The sequence below is a fragment of the Aphidius gifuensis genome, linkage group LG5 (assembly GCF_014905175.1).
Source record: "Aphidius gifuensis isolate YNYX2018 linkage group LG5, ASM1490517v1, whole genome shotgun sequence".
NCBI classification, from domain to species: domain Eukaryota; kingdom Metazoa; phylum Arthropoda; class Insecta; order Hymenoptera; family Braconidae; genus Aphidius; species Aphidius gifuensis.
In genome coordinates, this window is record NC_057792.1 from 5,331,775 (window position 1) to 5,353,203 (window position 21,429).

At 24.7% G+C, this 21,429-nt stretch overlaps 4 protein-coding genes across 6 annotated transcripts; all 4 read left to right on the forward strand.

Moving 5' to 3' along the window:
• Positions 1–291: 291 nt before the first annotated feature.
• On the forward strand, positions 292–6,491 carry LOC122857189 (sentrin-specific protease 6-like). The gene is made up of 6 exons (XM_044159231.1): positions 292–760; positions 1,415–1,506; positions 1,699–1,920; positions 2,221–2,446; positions 2,543–6,015; positions 6,095–6,491. The coding sequence occupies exons 3-6, from the start codon at positions 1,712–1,714 to the stop codon at positions 6,222–6,224; spliced, it is 4,038 nt and encodes a 1,345-aa protein (XP_044015166.1). The 5' UTR covers positions 292–760; positions 1,415–1,506; positions 1,699–1,711; the 3' UTR covers positions 6,225–6,491.
• Positions 6,492–6,610: 119 nt separating this feature from the next.
• On the forward strand, positions 6,611–8,967 carry LOC122857190 (aquaporin-11). Of its 3 annotated transcripts, none has more exons than XM_044159233.1 (5): positions 6,611–6,959; positions 7,477–7,678; positions 7,743–8,017; positions 8,080–8,218; positions 8,286–8,967. In XM_044159233.1, the coding sequence occupies exons 2-5, from the start codon at positions 7,498–7,500 to the stop codon at positions 8,477–8,479; spliced, it is 789 nt and encodes a 262-aa protein (XP_044015168.1). In that variant the 5' UTR covers positions 6,611–6,959; positions 7,477–7,497; the 3' UTR covers positions 8,480–8,967. The 3 variants fall into 3 exon arrangements, with proteins under 3 accessions (XP_044015168.1, XP_044015169.1, XP_044015170.1); XM_044159234.1 differs by having other exon boundaries at positions 6,611–7,271; positions 8,286–8,965; XM_044159235.1 differs by lacking the exon at positions 6,611–6,959 and adding an exon at positions 7,002–7,019 and having other exon boundaries at positions 8,286–8,664.
• Positions 8,968–9,084: 117 nt separating this feature from the next.
• LOC122857191 lies at positions 9,085–11,024 on the forward strand. The gene is made up of 3 exons (XM_044159236.1): positions 9,085–9,234; positions 9,314–9,483; positions 9,543–11,024. Exons 1-3 carry the CDS (start codon positions 9,210–9,212, stop codon positions 10,938–10,940), a joined length of 1,593 nt encoding a protein of 530 aa, XP_044015171.1. The 5' UTR covers positions 9,085–9,209; the 3' UTR covers positions 10,941–11,024.
• Positions 11,025–13,252: 2,228 nt separating this feature from the next.
• LOC122857192 (putative uncharacterized protein DDB_G0277255) lies at positions 13,253–15,947 on the forward strand. Its single transcript, XM_044159237.1, has 3 exons — positions 13,253–13,400; positions 13,490–13,698; positions 13,785–15,947. The coding sequence occupies exons 1-3, from the start codon at positions 13,361–13,363 to the stop codon at positions 15,708–15,710; spliced, it is 2,175 nt and encodes a 724-aa protein (XP_044015172.1). The 5' UTR covers positions 13,253–13,360; the 3' UTR covers positions 15,711–15,947.
• Positions 15,948–21,429: the final 5,482 nt, after the last annotated feature.

The window sequence follows — 21,429 nt, forward strand, 5'->3', positions numbered from 1 at the left end:
ATTTATATCCTTGAGATCGAAATAATTTAAAAATTAATTTTTAAATTTTATCAATTGTTTATTTATTGAATTTAAATAAACAATTAGAATAGTTTTTATTTTTATCGGTCGAGTTGAAATAATAATTATAAAATTCTTTACCAATCGAGTTTGTCTAAATTATATTTAAAAATTTCCCGCCGATTTATGAGTATAACACGTGTTGGTTGCCACCTTAATAGAGCGCTGTAAACGTTACGACCTTACTAAACTCAATACACTCCCCCCATGAAAAAAGGAAAAAAAAAAAAAAAAAGCACCAATGATAAAAGCAAGCCAACAATATTTTTGCAATAAATAAAAGTGAATTAATAATTATTAATAATACATTTATCCGAAAATAGTGGGATAAATTTGGACGTTAATATTGATCATAATTAAACAAGTACATTATTGTTAATAATTATAAGTGTAATAATTATTAATAATAAAAGTGTAGGCATCCATTATGTGTAGTGTCGCAGTGGCGTAATATTACTATCTTTTTCTAATACACACATACTAAATTAAAAAAGAGAAAAAAAAAGCCGTTTGGGCTTGGAAGAAATAAGAATAGAGGACTCAACACAAAAACCGTCATCTCTAAAAAAACCATAAAATGGCGAATAGCACTTGTTATTTATATTTAACATTATTAAATAAACAATATTATTAACAATCAATTATCAACAATAACAATTGATTTTACAATCATCAAATCATACATCAAATTATCCTCGAGGTAAACACATTTTTTTTTTTTTTGCAACTTGTTTTTTGTTAAATTAATTTTTATTTATCATTAGCAATCAACAAACTTTTAATTAATTTTTTTTAATTTTTTCTACTTGTTGTTTATTTATTCATTGAACATCAAATTAATTTATTTAATTATTAATTTGTTGTAAGACATATTAAAATACATATTTAATACAACAATAGTAAAAATTTTTTTATCAATTTTTTACTGTCGGTTTCTTTATTTTTTTATGTTGTAAATTAAAATTTTTTTATTATTGAGGTTAAACATTAACTAATCTAGCTTACAATGTGCTTTATCTTCATTTTTTTTTTTTTTTTTATTAGTCAATAAAATTTTTAAGCAATAAATAGTATAAATTTTTTTATATTTTATTTTTACAAAAAATGATATAATTACATATATGTCTTTACAGTAACTTTATTTTTGTTGATTTTTTTTATTTTTTTATTTTGATTAATCAAGTTTATCAGACCAATTAAAATATACGTTTTATAAATTAGAGGTTATGGTAATAAATATTGTTATTCTCATAGAAATATTGTTAAATTATTTGATGAATAAAAAAATTTCTGTTAATCAAATAAAATTAATCTATTTATTTAATTGATTGTTTTATATTTTTGTATTTGACAGGCAACCATACTTGGGATCAATGTGAGCTATGAAAATGATGATGATGATGATAATCACGTGGACATTTTGACTATAATAAACGATAAAAAGAGGTTTTTTTTTTCTTTTTATATATAGTTTTTTTTTATAAACATTTTGATAGAAATAATAATATAAGTGTCAATTTAAATTTTTATTGAACGTAAAGTTGATGATATACAACTTGAATTAGGTTTTTTTTTTAGTTAGTCAGTTTTTTTTGTTTTAATTTTTTTTTTTTATTTAAATAAACATAAATGTAATAGTGCTACGTGTAATATGGCAAGTTATTATACCTATGAAGGTGTACGATATGAGCCTGTTCAACAAATATGCACAACTGATGGACAAAATTATCATTTAGTTATGTCTGATGTTAATAACGGTGAACAACAATATTTTACATATACAACACAACAAAATAGTGATACACCAGTCCTTCAGCAACAAGAAATATATATTGAAGGATCATTACAACCAGGTCAAAGGTAATTTTTCATTGTAAAAAACAACAAACATTGAGTTGAAAAAACAACAAAAATCATACATATATTTAATGATTTTTATTCTTTCTTTCTTTATTTAGAAATAAATAAGTTGGACAATTTCAACCATCATATTTCCTGCTATCATATTAATCAACTATTTTATATTCTCAATAGAAAAAAAAATAAAGATATAAATCAATCTCGAGAATATATATTCAAACTGAGAAATCTAATTTGTATTTTTTATTTTATTATAAATATTGATCTTTATATGTATATTTTTTTTTTTTTATATTACAGTTCAAACGTATATTATCTCAAGACTGATGATAATAATTTATCAACTGAAGAATATAAAGCTGAATTTATACATCAAATTGGATCAAACGAAGTTTTATCAGTTAGTGAAAATAATATTAAAGAGCCAATAACTAGAATTATTAATGGTCAACAAATACAATTGATTAATGTGCCTACAAATAATACAAAACAATTAACAATGAAAAATCCACCGCCACGATCAATCGTAAGAATTATTAATTTAAATACAAAAAAATATATATACCTATGTAAATCAAGTTATAAACAAATAAAAAATAAATTATTATACTTTATTTTGCAGCCATTGAAAAAGAGAATGAATCATGTTGTCATTGATGATGATTCAGGTTCATCAAATAAAAAATATCCATCAACACCAATACCAATTCAAAAACAAAAACAAAGACAAGCTATGCAACAGCAACAATCAATACTACCATCAGCAATTAATCGTTCAACAAATACTGTTGCACCATCAACTTATCGTTTAAAATCATTAGTATCAACATCAGTACCATCAAAATTACAAGCATCATTAACAAAAACATTAACACCATCAATGAAACCACCAACACCATCACCAAGACTACCAATACATCATAATACACCACCAACAGTACCAACAGTACCATGTAATTCAGATGCACAAGTATTAGAGTGTTTAAGTGAAAGATTAAAACAAAAAAAAGCAACTAAAGCAATGCAACAACCACAACCACAACCACAAAAAGCTCAAACATATTCACAAAAAAAAACACCAGTACAATCAGTTTATATAAATTCATCACCTGAAAAACAAGAGCAATTAATAAATTTAGATAAATCAGATACTGAATCAATACCAGATTTATCTGATAAATCAGTAAATTCTGATAATTCATATAATGACGCAGAAGGACCAAATATTAATGAAAGTTATGCATATTTACAAAAAGCCATTGATAATCCACAAACAACAATTGTACAACATCAAATTGAAGGTAATACTGTTAAAATGTTGGTTGTTATGCCAAATGGTGAACAAAGATTAATAACATTTGATATACCAAATGAAGAATGTACTGTTAATGATTTACTTGAACAGGCTGGTATACCATTTAATGGAACAACAACAGTATCACTTGTTAAAGATCCAATATTAAAAATAAATTATATTGTTGAAAGTGAAGCTGGTACAATTGTTGATTCAACTGAAACTGATGATGTTAATGATGAATTATCAAATGATGATAATGTATTGTTTGATAAAAAATATTTACCAGATGATTATGAAGATAATAATATACATGCAACATCAACTGTTAATATTGAAGAACCAAAATACATTGATGGAAAACTTGCAGTGTGTGGTAATTGTGGTTTAACATCAATGGATTTTAATCGTTGTTATCGTTGTAAGAAAAAAATTCAAGATAATCCAAAAACTACACCTTATGCATGTCAACCAACACAAAAAAGAGATATGATGGTGTCAATTGATAAGTATTATAAAGGTTTTGGAAATAATAATAAAAATATTCATGATGATGGTTCATCAAGATCACGTGTACGTCAAAAAACCCAAAAACAAACAAAATTAATAAAAGAACCAGAATGTTTAACTTTATCATCTGATGATGAAGATACAAATGATTATGATAAAAAAATTAAAAAAATTGATATTAAAAAAAAATATACAACAAGAGATAATTTAATAAATCATGAATTAGATGTTATATCAGAAAAAGAACCAATTATAACAAATACTGTAATAAAAAATATTGACGAATTTATTGATTCAGCTGATTTTAATTATGATGATAATCAACAAATTGAAACTGAATTATCAAATATGGAAAATGATTCAATATTAAAATTAAATGCATCATTAATGTGTCGTACAGTTAGAATTGGATCATATAAATATGTACCAAAAGATTATATTATTATAAATTCATCTGGTTTAACATTATCAGTACCACTACTTGAAGATGAAACTGATACAGTTAAAATACATGTTAAATTTCAAGATATTGTTAAAGTATTAATACATTTTTCTAAATCAATGCCAGTATTATTTTTTTATACAAATACAATATCTGGTTCAAAAATACGTGAAATATTAGGTATGCAAGATACAAAAGGACAATATTATGATCCAGCTGGCAAAGATCAAACTCACAAAAGAATAACATTATTACCAGAATCATTAAATGAAGAGTCAAAAATAATATTAAAACAATTATTTTCAGTAAATAATTTACTTGACGAGCTAACAACAAAAGAAGCTAATGATATATTAATAAGAGCATCACCAAAAGATCCAAGTAATTCATCATCAAATATCAATAAAAGACAATCAACAATTGGTAATAATAATTTAAATGATGTTGAAAATATGACTGTTTATCCAGCACCACCAGCAAAAGGTGGAATAACAATAACAACTGATGATTATTCATGCTTAGCTGAAGATCAATTTTTAAATGACGTGATAATTGATTTTTATTTAAAATACATTACACTTGAGTTGTTGTCAGTTCATGATCAACAACGAACTCATGTATTTAGCTCTTATTTTTATAAACGTTTAACAAGTCCACATGCTCATACTGGTGATAGTAAAAAATTATTATCACCAGCAGCAAAGAGACATGCAAGAGTATCCAAATGGACTAAAAACGTAAATATTTTCGATAAAGACTTTATCATAATTCCGATAAATGAGCATTCACATTGGTTTTTAGCAATCATATGTTTCCCTGGTTTAGTTGGTGTTGTTAAACCTGAAGTAACAACAACAACAACAACAACGACAACAACAACTACAGCTACACCAGGAACATCATTATTAAAAACCAATGATGATAAAATAAATAAAAATAAAAAAGTAAAAGAACATAAATTACAAAGTGTTACAATTGGTAGTACAACAATAACACCAGTAACAACAACAATAACACTTGATCAACCAGATGATGGATCAGAAAGAGATGAAGCTGAAGGTGATGATGAAGAGCTTGATATGGAAAGTGATGATGATGAAGAAGTTGTTAATGATGCTAGTGGTGGTAGTGTTGGTAATAATGGCAATGGTGATAATAATTCTGTTGATACAACAAAAAATAATAGTGATGATAAAGTTATTAATAATAATGAAGATAATGAAGATGTAAAAATTAAAGAGGAGAATATTAAAGAGGAGAATATTAAAATACCATGTATTTTAATATTTGATTCACTTGCTGGTGCTGGTAGATCTCGTGTTGTTGCAACATTGAGAGATTATCTGAGCTGTGAATATACAGCTAAAATTGGTGGTGAAAAAGTATTTACAAAAGATACTATCAAAGGTGCTTGTCCAAAAGTACCACAACAATCAAATTTTACTGACTGTGGATTATACGTTTTACAATATGTAGAAAGTTTTTTTAAAAATCCTATTATTAATTATACAATGAGAATTAAAACTTTAAAAAATTGGTTTGATGAAATTATTGTAACACGTAAAAGAGAAGATTTGTCAAAATTATTGGTTAAATTAATGAGAAAAACAAATGGTGATAAAATGATTGATGTTCCAATATTACAATTTCCAACAATTGATGGTATACTTAAACCAAGACCAGAAAAAATTGAAGAAAAAAAAGAAGATGGTAAAAGAAAGGATGAAGATAAATATACTGAACGTGAACCTGGTGAAATTAGTCCAAGATCAATGCAAACTTATACAATTGTTGCATGTACAAGTGCTGGTGATAGTAGTGCAATGGAAATTGATATACAAAAATCTCAGTAAGTTAATTTATATAAATTTGTATTGTTTTGTTTAAATAATAATTATATTTATAAAAATAATTTAATTAATTTATAGAACTGGATCAACAACAATGACACCTAGTACCATAACATTCTCCAAAACAAAAAGACATTCAAGAATGCCATCTACTGATCCCAACAATGAGAATGGACCAATTAAAAAATTCAAGAATGAGACAACTTGATTTCTGTAAATAAATATCTAAAAAAAAAAAATAACAAAAAATGATAAAATTATACTTTTTTGTTGTTTTTTTTTCTTTTCTTTCGTTTATTTTTTTTTTTTTTAATTAGGTTTTTATTACTTATATGCTAAGGCTATTATTATTTCATTTTTCATCTTTTTTTTTTTTTTTTATACATATATAAAGATATATAATTATTAATTAGTGTTAATGAATAATTAGAGTCAAAACGCCCAACACATAAGTTAATGAAATAAATGAAAAATATGACAAAATCATTTTGATAAAAAAAAAAAAATAATAATTTGAATGGAAAAATGATTTAGCATTATAAAGGTAAAATGAATAAAACCGTTTATCAATGTAACATAGTTTGTAGTTAGTTACTGATAAGGACAAATAAAATTTAAGAAAAAAATAAAATTAATTGAATTAAAAATTATTTAATAGTTCCTTATTATAGATAGAGTTTTTGTGACAAATAATTTTGACGTTGTCTATTTTTGTATTTTTAAAATATATATTTGGCTTGACCCTTTGACAATTTGCCAAGTTAACAAACTCAACCACAAGTAAAATTATTTTACTTAGAAAAAAATTTATATATTATTATTTTTTTATAATTTTTTTTTTTATTAAACGTTATTTTAATTATTCATCATCAAGTATGAAAGTGACTACTTGATGTGTTAAATATTTTGTTAAATTATTATTGTAGTTATTTAATTGAAAAATGTAAGTGTATTTGTATGGTTTTATTATTTTTAAATTCAAGTCATCATCTAGAAACCTTAGGTGTGTTTGTTCTATTTTTTTTTTATAAATTTAATTTAATAAAATTTAAATTACTAATAGTTTTAACATAAAAATAATACAAAATAATATTTCTAAAACTATCTTTTATTATTATAAATAATTATTATTTATTAATATAATGGATTTTTATGAATTTCATGATAAACTTTGCTTTCTAACGAACATTTGCTTTGTGTTACGTCAACTATGATGACCTTGGAGGGCAATTGAGTGAAAATAACTGCAAAATGTGTATGAAAAAAAATTCTATTAATTGTTATTTTAATAATTTTTTAAATTCAACTAAAAAAACTAATTATTTAAAATAATTTATAAGCTACATTATTAATTTTATAAGCTACATTAAATTTATTCAAAAAAAAAATGATTATTTGTTTAACTTTTAAATTACTTAATAATTATTTATTATTAATTACATTTTTATATTGTAAATTAGATATTAAAATTCGATTTAAGAATGGCTGCATCAACAATTGCCTTAATTGTATCAACATTTTATATTCTATTAACAAGTTTAATAGCATATTGGTCAAGAAAATATGTAAATTATTATACACAACGTCCTTTTTTGAGATCCCTATTTCTTGAAGGCATTGCAACTGCTGAATTATGTGGTGCCTGTTTTGAACTCATCATCAGTAAGTCATCTAAAATGATCATTTAATAATGATAAATATTAATAATTTAATTTATTTTAATTAGTTGCAGATAATTGGGGTGTATCAATGTATGCAATTTACTTATTTTTATTGACAATTTGGTGGTCAATTAATTGGGAAGATGCAACAGCTTGTCCATATACACATTTGGAAGATTTTATTGAAGGAAAAAAATCAATAAGAGATGCATTTTTATTAATTTGGGCACAACTTGTTGGTGGTCTTGCTATTTTTAGATACATACAAATACTTTGGGCACTTGAAATTGTACAGACACATAAAAATCGTGCCTTTGATGATTGTACAACTGATCTACAGGTAATTCTATCAATAGTTTTAATAAATATTCAGTTAAAATAATTTAAATTTTTTATTTTCAGGTACCTGTTATTGTTGGTGCATTTATTGAATGCATTGCAACTTGCTTATGCAGAATTGCATCACGTGCTATTGGTGAAATGAATTCAAGATTTGGAAGTGTACTTGATTCATTTATTGGAACTTCACTAGTTGTTTTGGGTAATATATAATTTTATATACAATCTTTATTTATTTTTTGTTAATTTTATATTTTTTATTCATGCAGCTTTTAATTATTCTGGTGGATATTTTAATCCTGCATTGGCAACATCATTGAAATATGGTTGTCTTGGAACAACATTTATGGAACATGTTATTGTTTATTGGGTTGGTGCTTGTGCTGGATCAATAGCATCAATACGACTTTACAAAACTCCAGTTGTACAAAAATTCATTGGCAAACAACAAAAATCACAATAATTTTTAAATATATATTTTTTTTTTGTTTTATTTGTTATGTAAAATTTGTTTGAATGCACATAAACAATTTTGTTTGATACCAATTTTAGTGTTTAAATTATTTTTAAAAAGAGTTAAATAAAAAAGAAGCTAAGCCAATACAAAGTCGATTAATTTTGTTGTCAACATCATTTGTAAATAAGACAATTTAATTAAAATAATAATAAAGTGTGTTAATATTATATTAATATTATCTTGATAATTGTAAATTTTATTATTTAATTATTAATTGTATTGGGAATGTTTGATGAAAAATTATTTGAAAGTACAGACAAAAGTAATAAGTACAAAATGTATCATATTAAATCAATGGAAAATCAATACCAATATGTCAAAATAATTTAAATTTAGAATTAGAATTATTGAATAAAATTAAAAAGCAAGTCAATTAGAAAATTAGGATGTATCAACTTTTTTAAATTCAAATAATATAAACTCTTCGTTATATCATTGAGATGTTGATTTTTTTTACAAATTTCAAGTTATTATTATTATTATTATGTCTTGTTTATGTATACTTTTAATACAATTTTTTTGAATCAAAAAAATTTAGGGTTATGTATGATTGTTGTTGACAATTGACAAAAGCTTGCTCTAGCTGTTTGTTTATATGTCTAAATAACAATATTAAACAGTATTAAAATACTGGGTTTAATAGATTTTATTGTTTTTAAAATTTAAATATAGTACAATGGAAAAACCAGTAAATAGTCAAGGTAAAACAACAATAACAAATATTAAAAAAAACTAGTTATTGTGGTCAAATATTTTTATTATTTATTTATTTTTTTATAGAATTTAATGAAGACATTCAATTTGAAGTTATTAAAGAAGAGATGTTTGATGATGTTGATGAAATTTTAAAAGATAATGAATCACAATTAAATGAACAACAACAAGAGACAATTGATATTTCAACAGCTGCAACAACTAGGCAACAAATTGATCCTAATGACTTAGAAAAGGTAAATAAAATTATCTATTAATTTTCTTGTTACAAATGTATAATAAAAAAATTAAATAGTTTATAGAACAAGTGCCATTGTTGACGACAAAAAGTGTTGATGTTTATCCTGGTTGTATTGAAGCAATGAATGAAGCAAAACGAAGAAAAAAATCTTATTATCTTCCATTTCAAAAACAATTTACATATTTACCTGAAAGTGATATAAAAAGACATGATTCAATTTTAAATGAATGGTGGAATTATTGTTTATTTGAAAATAAAGATCCATTGGCATCTGATTTATCAGGTGTAATTTGTTATCTTGGAAAAAAATTAGATGCTGGTGCATCATTTAATGATTTAAAATTAATTTCATCAACAATTTGTCTGATAGCATCTGATGAATTAACAAAACAAATTTATTTATCAAGTTTTTTATGCTCAGAATTAACAAATTGGCTATCGGTAAAATCATCATGTCAAAACAACACATCCAATGAAATAATAACTCTAGATGATTCAGATTCTTCATCAGATAAAAATGATTGTACACCAACGACAATTTTCCAACAAGTAAATACTGATAATAACTTGATAGCTGAAAATAATTCAGAATCATCATCAACAATACAGCTAAAAACACAAACTGATCCATTAAATTTAAATTTCATTGATGACAATTATTTACAAGATTACCATGATAATAATGATAATGATAATAATGGACAAGCAACACCAATTTATTTAATTGATCAACAACAAACACAATTAATTGATTCAATTAATGACGAACATGATTCTCAATTATTATATCTATCTTATGTTACAAACAATGAACAAGAAAAACATTTAGATGATTCCTTGCCTGACTCAATAAATGGTAATGAATTAAATGACATGAATTGTAAACCACAATCAGAAACAATTGATAATGATGAGCATGCAATGTATGTTGATGAAAGATTTGTACTATGTTGGCATTGTGGATATTTATCAATTTATATTAATCGTTGTTATCATTGTAAACGAAAATTTGATGAACATAATTTTTCAACATTATCGTACAAGTATTGTCCAAAAAAATGGAAAAAAATGATGTTGTCAGTAAATAAATATTCATTGAACAAAAAAAAGATAGGTCGTAATGATTCTGAACCTGGTGAACGGTTGGATGATCATAGCAATGAAGAAGAGGATGATATAATTGATCATTACAAACGACCAATATATGTTGATGGACGACTTGTTATATGTAAATCTTGTAATTTTTTATCAATGGATTTTAATCGTTGCTATCGTTGTAAAGAACAAATACCAAATAACTCAACAACAATTAAATATCAGTGGTCACCTATGAGATGTCAGAAAATGATACAGTCTATTGCTGATTACTACAAAGATATTGAAGATAATATTAGTACTACAAAACGTAAATTATCATCAGAAACAGAATTAATGAACAAGAAAATAAAGTAGATTAATTTATCGAGCTAGATAAATTATGAATTTGTCGATTCTCAGGAATAGAGTTTATATTTTTTTTAAAAATAACTTGTTAATAATAACAGTATCAGAAAAATTAATCTTTCATTGATTGAATATAAATGTAAATATTGTTTTTTTTTTTTTATTTGATAACTTTGATACTTGTATTATGATTAAATATTCTTATATAAAAATATCACTTAAATGTTGCTGATTTAAAGGTTTTTAATTTAGGAAAACAAGAGATACCTTTTTAGACTTTCTGGGTTCCTGATACAGATGTAGTATATTTTTTTTTTTTTTGAATTCACAGTGAATTTTTAAAATTATTAGGGAGCATAAGCTGAAGGAAGTGAGTTTTCCGAATCATCGAATGCCTCTTATGTCACCATGCTATCCTGTTAGGAAATAAATTTTTTTTCGTCATTTTGTTTTTTTTAAGAAAAGTATTAAGGAATCATAAAGAAGTTAGTTTCAAAAAATATAAAAAGCGCGCTGAACTTTTTAAAAATATAGAATACCTCTTTGCTCATTTTATGTTCCTGATACTCGAAAATTTTTTTGTCTATCAAATTTTAAAAATTTGTGAAAAAAAAAATTTTCATGTATTAGGTACATAAAATAAACAAAGAGGTATTTTGAAAAATATCGAATACCTCTTTGCTCATTCTATGTTCCTGATACTCGAAAGAATTTCTCTGTGGTAAAATATTTTTTTCCACACGTTTCTCCGCGTATTTTTATCGCGGAGAAATATTTCCGAACGTGATATTCCGAAATTTGATAGAAAAAAAAAATTTTGATACTTTTCTCCGCTCATTTCTCCGCATGGGTTAATTTGGGAGAAATTCGGAGTAAATGCGGAGAAATTCGGAGTAATCACGGAGAAATATTTTTACCAGGGTTGCGATTTAACTTGATCACCAACGTTGAATTATCGGCTGTTGCGATGTTGTTGCGATGAGTATTTGCATTCCTGGCGTGCTAATTAATTAACCGAAAAAAAAAAAGAGAATTAAAATTTTTTCCAACAACTGCTAAATTTTATGGATAAAAATAAATATACCTTAATTGTTATACTTTAATACAAAACGCTATTGTATCGAGGTATTTTAATAACGTTTTCTTGCTCGATACTTTATCATATTTCTTTGCATTCTCTTTCAAATGTCTGGCAACCATTGCCAGATTCCATAAAATATCTCCACCCTTTAAAAAAAGAAGAGTTTCTGTATTGGGATGCCAATGGAACTAATAAGATTTTGATTTTTGCCAGCAAAAAGAATTTATCGATGCTGAAAAAATGCGATATTGTTTGTGGTGATGGTTCATTTACGTCTGTACCCTCAGAGTATAAACAACTTTATACTCTTCGTGGGTTCAGAAACGGTCGTAATGTGCCATTAGTATATGCACTATTATCTGGAAACAGTGCAAAAATATACCGCCAATTTTTGAGAAATCTTTTAAGGAAAAAACCTCAAATTCTCAAGAATTGGCATCCACAGACAATAATAACCGATTTCGATAATGGATTTATGAAAGCCGTCAAATCTGTATTTCCGAAGACAGAAATAAAGGCTTCATATTTCCATTATCGGAGATGCATTCTAAATAGCATTAAGGGCAGTGGGATTTCAGCAGATTATCTCCACGATGAATATCAACCGAAAATATCAACCGAATGATTGCGCTGGCTTTTATACCACCAGAACATGTTCCGAAGGCGTACGAAGTTTTAAAATCAACACCCTTTTATCAAGATAATTATCGTGATATAAGCACATAAGGTATATTTATTTTTATCCATAAAATTTAGCAGTTGTTAGAAAACATTTTAATTCTGTTTTTTTTTCGGTTAATTAGCACCAGGAATGCAGACTCATTGCAACAGCCGATAATTCAACGTTGGTAGTGCCCTGGTAAAAAATTTCTCCGCGGTTACTCCGAATTTCTCCGTGATTCCTCCGAATTTCTCCGTGATTCCTCCGAATTTTTCCCAAATTGACCTATGCGGAGAAATGAGTGAAAAAATTATTATTTATAAATAATAGTAGTAGTAATAAATTATAATACTTATTTTATGTACCTGATACTTGAAAATTTTTTTTTCTATCAAATTACTATGCTCTGGAACTAAACTCTATAAAAACACTTTGGAATTCAAAGTTTTTTATATAATTGTTTGAATTTTCCCACCTATTTTGTTAAACAGCCATTAATTAAACTCCATCGGTAAAGTAGTGAGATTAGAAAAAAAAAAAAAAAAAACAGGATCAGGTTATGTCTGATTGTTGTTGAAAACACGTGTGTGCATCAATAACAATACCCGGCTATCAACAATAAAAAACAACTCGTTTAATTTGTTTATTAATACATTATCAATAGAAATTTAAAAAAATAACATCATAATGCAAAGAAACATGAATGACACTACAAAAATAAAAAAAGGTATTAAATTTAGAATCTAATTTTTTTTCTAATTATTATTATAAACTATTTAATTAAATTTAAATGTAATATTAATTTTTTATTGACAGAAATTAACATTAAAATGGAAAACACAAATGATCAAAATTCTGGCAACAATAAAATTCCAAATGTTGTAATAAAAATTGAAGGAAATAAAAAACCTCAACCAGTTAATAAATTAAACACAATTGATAATAAAAAACAGGAGGTTAGAGATAGAAGATTATCAAATAATAATCAACAAATAAATAATAATAAACAGCCAGAAATGACAAATGTAAATATCTAAAATTTATTTAAATATATAAAAAAAATGATAAACAAATTATCTAATTTAAAATATTTATTATCTTTTTATTTTAGCAAATGTCATCACAAATGACAAGTAGTTATCCTGGTTGTATCGAGGCAATGAGACAGGCACGTGCTAAAAAGAATTCTCACATTGATCCATCATTTGAAATATTATTTTCATATTTACCTGACTCAGTTATTAAACAGCATGATTTGATTCTTGATCAATGGTGGAATTATTGTTCATTAAAATCCAAGGATCCACTTGATACTGATTTGCTAATAATCATTGATTTTCTTGATGAAAAATCAAAACTTGGTTCAACACCAGATGATTTAAAATCAATAGCATCAACAGTATGCTTAATTGCATCTGACGAGCTACGAAGAAAAATATATTTAACTGGTTTTTTATGTTCAGCATTTGATAAACGTTCATCTGCTAGTACATGTGAAAATACCTCAAAATTATCAACATCATCATCATCATCTCTATTACAAGATAAATCACCTACTGTTAAATTAAAAAATTCAACTACTGATAAACAACAAAATGACAATTTAAATAAATCAACAACGCAAAATGATAATGACATATTAATAACACTTGATGATTCAGATGCTGAAACACCATCAATATCACCAAAAAAAACAACAAACTCAACAGATATATTAAGTGATAATAGTCAAATTAATTTTCGAGGTAATTATGCATATTTACAAAAAGCAATTGATAATCCACACACAACAATTGTACAAAAACAAGTTAATGGTAATACTGTTGAAATGTTAGTTGTACAAAAAAATGGTGAACAAAAGTTAATGACATTAAGTTTACCAAATGAAGAATGTACTGTTGATAATTTACTTGAACAAGCTGGTATACCTGTTAATGACACAACAACAGTATCATTTGTTGAAGATCCATTATTAAAAATTAATTATATTGTTGAAACAGACACAATTGTTGATACAATTGATACAAATTATTCAAGTGATAAATCATCACAAGATAATAATATTGTTATTGAAAATAATGATAATACAATAAACACAACAACATCAAATATTGAACAAGAAAAAAAAAGTGATGGTAAACTTGCAATATGTAATATTTGTGGATTATCATCAAGAAATTTTAATAATTGTTATCGTTGTAAAAGAAATAATAATAGAAAAGATTCAATATCATCACAGAGCTCAACACAACAACAACAACAACAACAACGTAGAAATTCATCATCAATTGATGTAAATAATAAGACTAATGATAATGATGATGATTGTAATAGTGAAAAAATAGTTGAAGATAATAGAAAACGTAAACGTTCTGAACCAGAAACAGTTGTTAATAAAAAAAGAAAAACCAAATCTAAAGTTTCAAAAAAAGCAAGACTTGAAGCATTAAAATTACGTAAAATTGAAAAGAAAAAAAAGTTAGAAGAATCAATGACATCATGTAATGAAGAATCACATGATAAATCAATGACAGATGCATCAGAATTAAATGATACAACAACAAATGATGAAGCACCATTATCAATGCATTTTCCATGTCATTCAGTAAGCATTGGATCATACAAATATATTGCAGATAAACAAGTATCTTTAAGTCAATCTGGTTTACATTTATCAATTCCATTACTTCATAATAATAGTACACATACTAAAATTTGTATTGATATAAAAGATATAACTAAAGTTAAATTACACACAAGAAGAGAAATTCCAGCATTATTTTTTTATACAAATACTAAAATTGGTAATAAAATTAGAAATTCATTAGGTATGACAGATAAAAATGGATCATATTATGATCCTGATAGTAATGATGAATCACAAAAATTAATAACACTACTACCTACAAATATAACAAGACATAAAAAAAAAGTGTTACAAAATTTATTTGGACCAAATAATTTACTTGAAACATTACCAACAAAACAAGCTAAAGATCTTTTAATGGAAATAACACCAAAAGGTGTATTAATTTAAATTTTTAAACAATAATAAAAAAATTAATTTTATCAAAATTAAATGGACTTTTTTCTTTTACTGGATTTTGATTCTTTTATTACATGATAATTTTTATAATTAAAATGACAATTTGCAACTAATTAGTTTTTTTATTTTTTTTTATTAAATATATTAATTGTCAATGAATTTGAATAATATTGTTGTAAAAAAATTTGTTTAATTTGTAAAATAAATAACATAAAAAAAAAAAAAAAATCTCTTTCTTTTGTTATTAATTTTTTTAAGACTTTTTTTAATATTGTTAATACAAATAATTAATCAATTTTATAAATTTATTATTTAAATAAAAAAAAGATAATTTATTTATATTTATAATAATAATAATAATTAGCTAATTATAATTTTTAATAATGAATCATTAAAAATTTACGAAGTTATATTTAGAATTTTTTTTAAATTAAAAATAAATACAACAATCAATTTTTATTTTTATACTTATTTAAACTATCAATATGTATTTTGGTTCCATCTATAGTTTAAATTTATTTGTTTACATTTTTGTTTTGTTTTTTTTTTTTTTTTTTTTCAGCGTTCTCTCTCTTGTTTTGATAATGCTGCCAATAAAAGAAAAAAAATAAAAGCATAACCGCCTTTGTTAAGTGATTGATTTAGTTGTGTATGTAAACAAAGAAATAATTTGTTATTAATATTAAGTGGCATACATTGTTAATTGTATTTAAATAATTAAAAGTTAAATAATCATTATTAAAATATGAAACCAAAAATAACCGGTAAATAAACACATAAATAATAATAAAAAATCAAGCTATGTTTGTATGTATAAATCTTTTTTAATTTTCAATTTTTTTTTCAGACATGAAAGAAGCTAAAAAAAACACAAAAACCAATATAATATTGAAGAAAAATTATAAAAAAAATGTCAATAAAAAATTGACAGTCAAGAAAGATCTATTGTCAATAGATAATATTAATGATAATAATAAAAAAATTGTCAGCTTAAATTCAACAAGTGACAACACAAATATCATCGACAATGAATCAACAGATTTTTCAGATCCACTTGCATTAAATAATGATGATTGTCATTATTATATTTATCAAAAATTACGAATTTTTGATCCAGCAATGACAATTGTTCAACAACAAATTAATAATACCAGTGTTAAAGTATTAATTTTCAAGCCAAACGTTGAACAAAAATTAATAAAATTAGATATATTAAATCCAGAATGTTCACTAGCTGATATACTTGAAAAAATTAATATAAAATTTGACAGCACAATGAGATTATCACTCGTTGAAGATACAAAATATGAAATTAATTATATTATTGAGTTAGATTTTAATGATGAAAAAATGATTTATTCACATGATGAATTAAATGATCCAACTTATGACACATCAAAATATAACAATGCACTTATTGATAGAATAAATGATTTAGATTCAAGTTATCAAAATGATTCATCATATTTAACAATTGATAAAAGTCATAATGATGATTATAATTTACAAGTTAATCCAATATTTAATAATGATATTAAAAAATATGATTCACCAGTAATAAAAGTTATTGAAAAAGCAAAATATTATGATACTGAACTTGCAATTTGCAATCATTGTTTATATCCATCAATAAATTTTAATCATTGTTATTATTGTGAAAAAAAAATTGAATGTAATCCAAAAACAATACCAAATACATTATCAGAAGAACAAATCAAAAGTATGAAATGTAATATTAATGATTTTTATGATAATTGGTTTAATAATTTAGTTAAAAATATAAACAATGATAGTATTTTTAAACAAAATGATAATACTGTTAAACAAAATGGTAATACTGTTAAACGAAATGATAATATTGTTAAACAAAATGTTAATACTGTTAAACAAAATAACAATATTGTTAAACAAAATGATGAAAATAAAAAATCAATATTATCATTAAATAAAAAAACGACAAATAAAAAAAAAAAATGTGATACTAAAATTTCTAGTAGAAATTGGGTATTATTATCTCGTGTAATTAAAATTGGATCATATAATTGTGTTAATGATGATGATAATAATAATATTGTTATTATAAACAAAATTGGCTTTGTATTATCAGTAGCAACACTTAAAGATAAACCATCAATTGTTAAAATTAAAATTAAATATGAAGATATTATTAAAGCAAAATTTTATTTCAATCATGAATTGAATGTTGTATTTTTATATACAAATAATGATGTTGGTTTGAAAATTAGAAAATTATTGGGTATGAAACATACAACTGGACCAGTATATAATCCAGAAAGTGATGATCCAATAACAAACAAGATAACATTGGTGTTTGATAATTTATCTCATGATGTAAAACGTACACTAGCAGATCAAATGAAAGAAAAAATAAAAAATGTTGTTAAATTGGAAAAACCAGCTGCACATAATATGTTAGTAAATACATCAGGTGCAAAAAAATCATAATAATATTTCCATTTAATATTTGTTAATTTTATTTGTTCTAATAAATTAGTCTGGACTAATTTATGTAATAGTTAACATTTTTCATATCAAAATACTCATTTGATAAATCAAGAAACTCAATATTCATGGAATCATTTAAAATAAATATATTGAGTTTTAAATCTAGATTATCAGCTGTTTATTATTAAATTAAATAAACAATTACTCAAATTGTTAAAAATAATAAAAAATTGAGTTTTTTGTATTATAATAATTAATAAATTATTATATGTGTGTGAAAATAATTTAAACATGTTTATTTAATATTTAATGGTTTTCTTTTTGTTAATAAAAATTTCATGTTAATTATTAATTGTTTTAATTGTTTTTTATTTTAATATAAATATCAATTCGACAACCTTCTTGCTAATTTTATATACGTCATACAAATCAGTCATTCAAAAAAGAAAAAATACATTAGGACATAATTTTGTACGTTACAAATATTTTGTTAGGAGTTTTCTTTTTTATCGAGCAGCCAATCAAACAACGAAGAAAAGAAAAAAAGAAAAAAACATCAAACATGTGGGTTATGTAATAATGTTGACACCATAAATAATTATAAATCTCTATTGTTAGTTTGAATATAATTTATAAATAATAATAGTAATATTCAATAATGAGCATTTGATTGCTCTAATTGTCGCATAATTAACACTTGTCATATTATTTGAACAGAGAAAGAATCAAGTCAAAGTAAAACATTAATCAGAAATAAAAGAAGGTATCAACAATTGGATAATTTTCACAATGTCATTACTCATATTATTTTTATGTTTGAATAACAAATATTATAAGTTATTTATTGTATTTTTTTTTTTTTGTTACTTCTTGTAGAAGTCAATAAAATCATGACACTTCAATTACATTCCATGAAAACAGAAGGGTTGAATAAAGTTGAAAATAATGATGAGGTAATTGTTGTTGTGATTAACATGCTTTGTCAACAAACAAAATTTAAATGTATTAAATTTTTTTTTTAAATAATTTTTTAGACTGATAAACAGGTACCATCTTTTTCAACAAACTCTGGTTACCCTGGTTGCATCGAGGCAATAAGACAGGCAAAAGGAAAAAAAAAATCTCATGATGTATCATTGGAAATGCTTTTTTCATGTTTACCTGAGTCAGTTATAAAACAGCATAATACTCATTTAAATGAATGGTGGAATTATTGTTTATCTGTGAATAAAGATCCACTGGAAACAAATTTATCAGTGTTCATTAGTTATCTTGAAACAAAATTAGATGCTAGTGCATCACGTGATGATCTAAAATCAATTGCATCCTCTGTTTGTTTGATTGCATCTAATCAAATGGCAAGTCAAATTTTTTCATTGAGCTTTTTGTTTTCAGACTTTGCTAAATATTCATCTGCAAATAATACAGATAGTTATAAAACAGAATTATCATGTCAAGATGATTCAAAAATATCGTCATTGAATATTGAAATAAAAAAACAAGATGAAACACAAATAGCATCTGTTGAAAATGAAAATGTAAAAAAATCAGAACTACCTGAGTTGATCGATATATCAGATGATCAATTGAGTAATGAATCACCATCAGCATTATCCAATAATTCAACAAATTTATTGAACAATAATGAGCCTACTGATTGTAAAAAAAATATTGTGTTACAAAAAGCAATTGATAGTCCCCCATTGCTAACACCATTAATAAAAAAGACATCAACAAAACCACCACCAATATTTCTACGCAAAAGAAGAAGAAATAAACAAGAAAATAATATAAAAGCACCAATAACTGGAACAAATAATGATCAACATATACCATTGATTGATGTGTCTGAAATTAGTCCAAAAAAGCAACAATCAACAATTGATAATACACCTCTGATAGTGGTAAATTTTTATTATTTAATTTGTTATATAATAAAGTAATTAAAAAAAAAATAAATATGCAATTATTTTATTTTTCAGCCAGCTAAACCGAGAATGAATGATGTTGTAATTGATGATGAATCAGGTTCATTAAATAAAAAAGACTTAACAATGCCAATACTGATTCCAGAAGAACAACAAAATGAAGCTATACAAGAGCAACAATCAACACTAACAGCAACAAATAATAATCAAGAAATTGATTCTTCTACAAATAATGTTGCACCATCAACATGTACAACAATGCCAATACTGATTCCAGAAGAACAACAAAATGAAGCTATACAAGAGCAACAATCAACACTAACAGCAACAAATAATAATCAAGAAATTGATTCTCCTACAAATAATGTTGCAGCATCAACATGTGCTTCAAAATCATTGGTATCAACTTCAGAACCATCAAAATTACAAACATTATCAACGGAAACATTGACACCAGTAATTGAATTACCAACACCATCAGCAAATTTATCAGTAGATGATAATACACAACCATTGTCACCATGTAAATTAAATGCAAGTGTCCAAGAGTGTTTAAGTGAAGCACTGGAACAAAACAAAGCTGAAACAGGTGGTAATCTACAAAGTGAATTATTATTAGTTGATACAGTTCAAAAAGAACAACAGCAACAACAAAACCACCAACTACCATCAGCAAATATTGATCTTCCTACAAAAACATTGACACCAGTAATAAAACCTGACGTGAAATCACCAGTAATACCATTGAAATTACAAACATTATCAACGGAAACATTGACACCAGTAATTGAATCACCAACACAATCAGCAAACTTATCAGTAGATGACAATACACAACCATTGTCTTCATGTCAATTAAATACAAGTGTTCCAGAGTTCAATTCAATTCAAGAAGAACAACAGCAACAACAAAATCATCAACTATCATCAGTAAATAATACTCATGCAATTATTGATTCTCCTACGAAAACATTGACACCAGCAATAAAACCTGCAACACCAATGAAATCACCAGTATATCATAGTACATCACCATTAATACCATATCAATCACATACAAGTGTATTAGAACGTTCGAGTCAAGAACTTGAACAAAATAAAATTGAAACAACTGATAATTTACAACGTAAATTATCATTAGATAATACAGTTCAGAAAAAACAACAACAGCAACTACCGTCAGCAATTGATGTTCCTTCAAATGATGTTGCACCATCAACATGTGCTTCAAAATCATTGGTATCAACTTCAGAACCATCAAAATTACAAGCATTATCAACGGAAACATTAACACCAGTAATTAAATCACCAATACC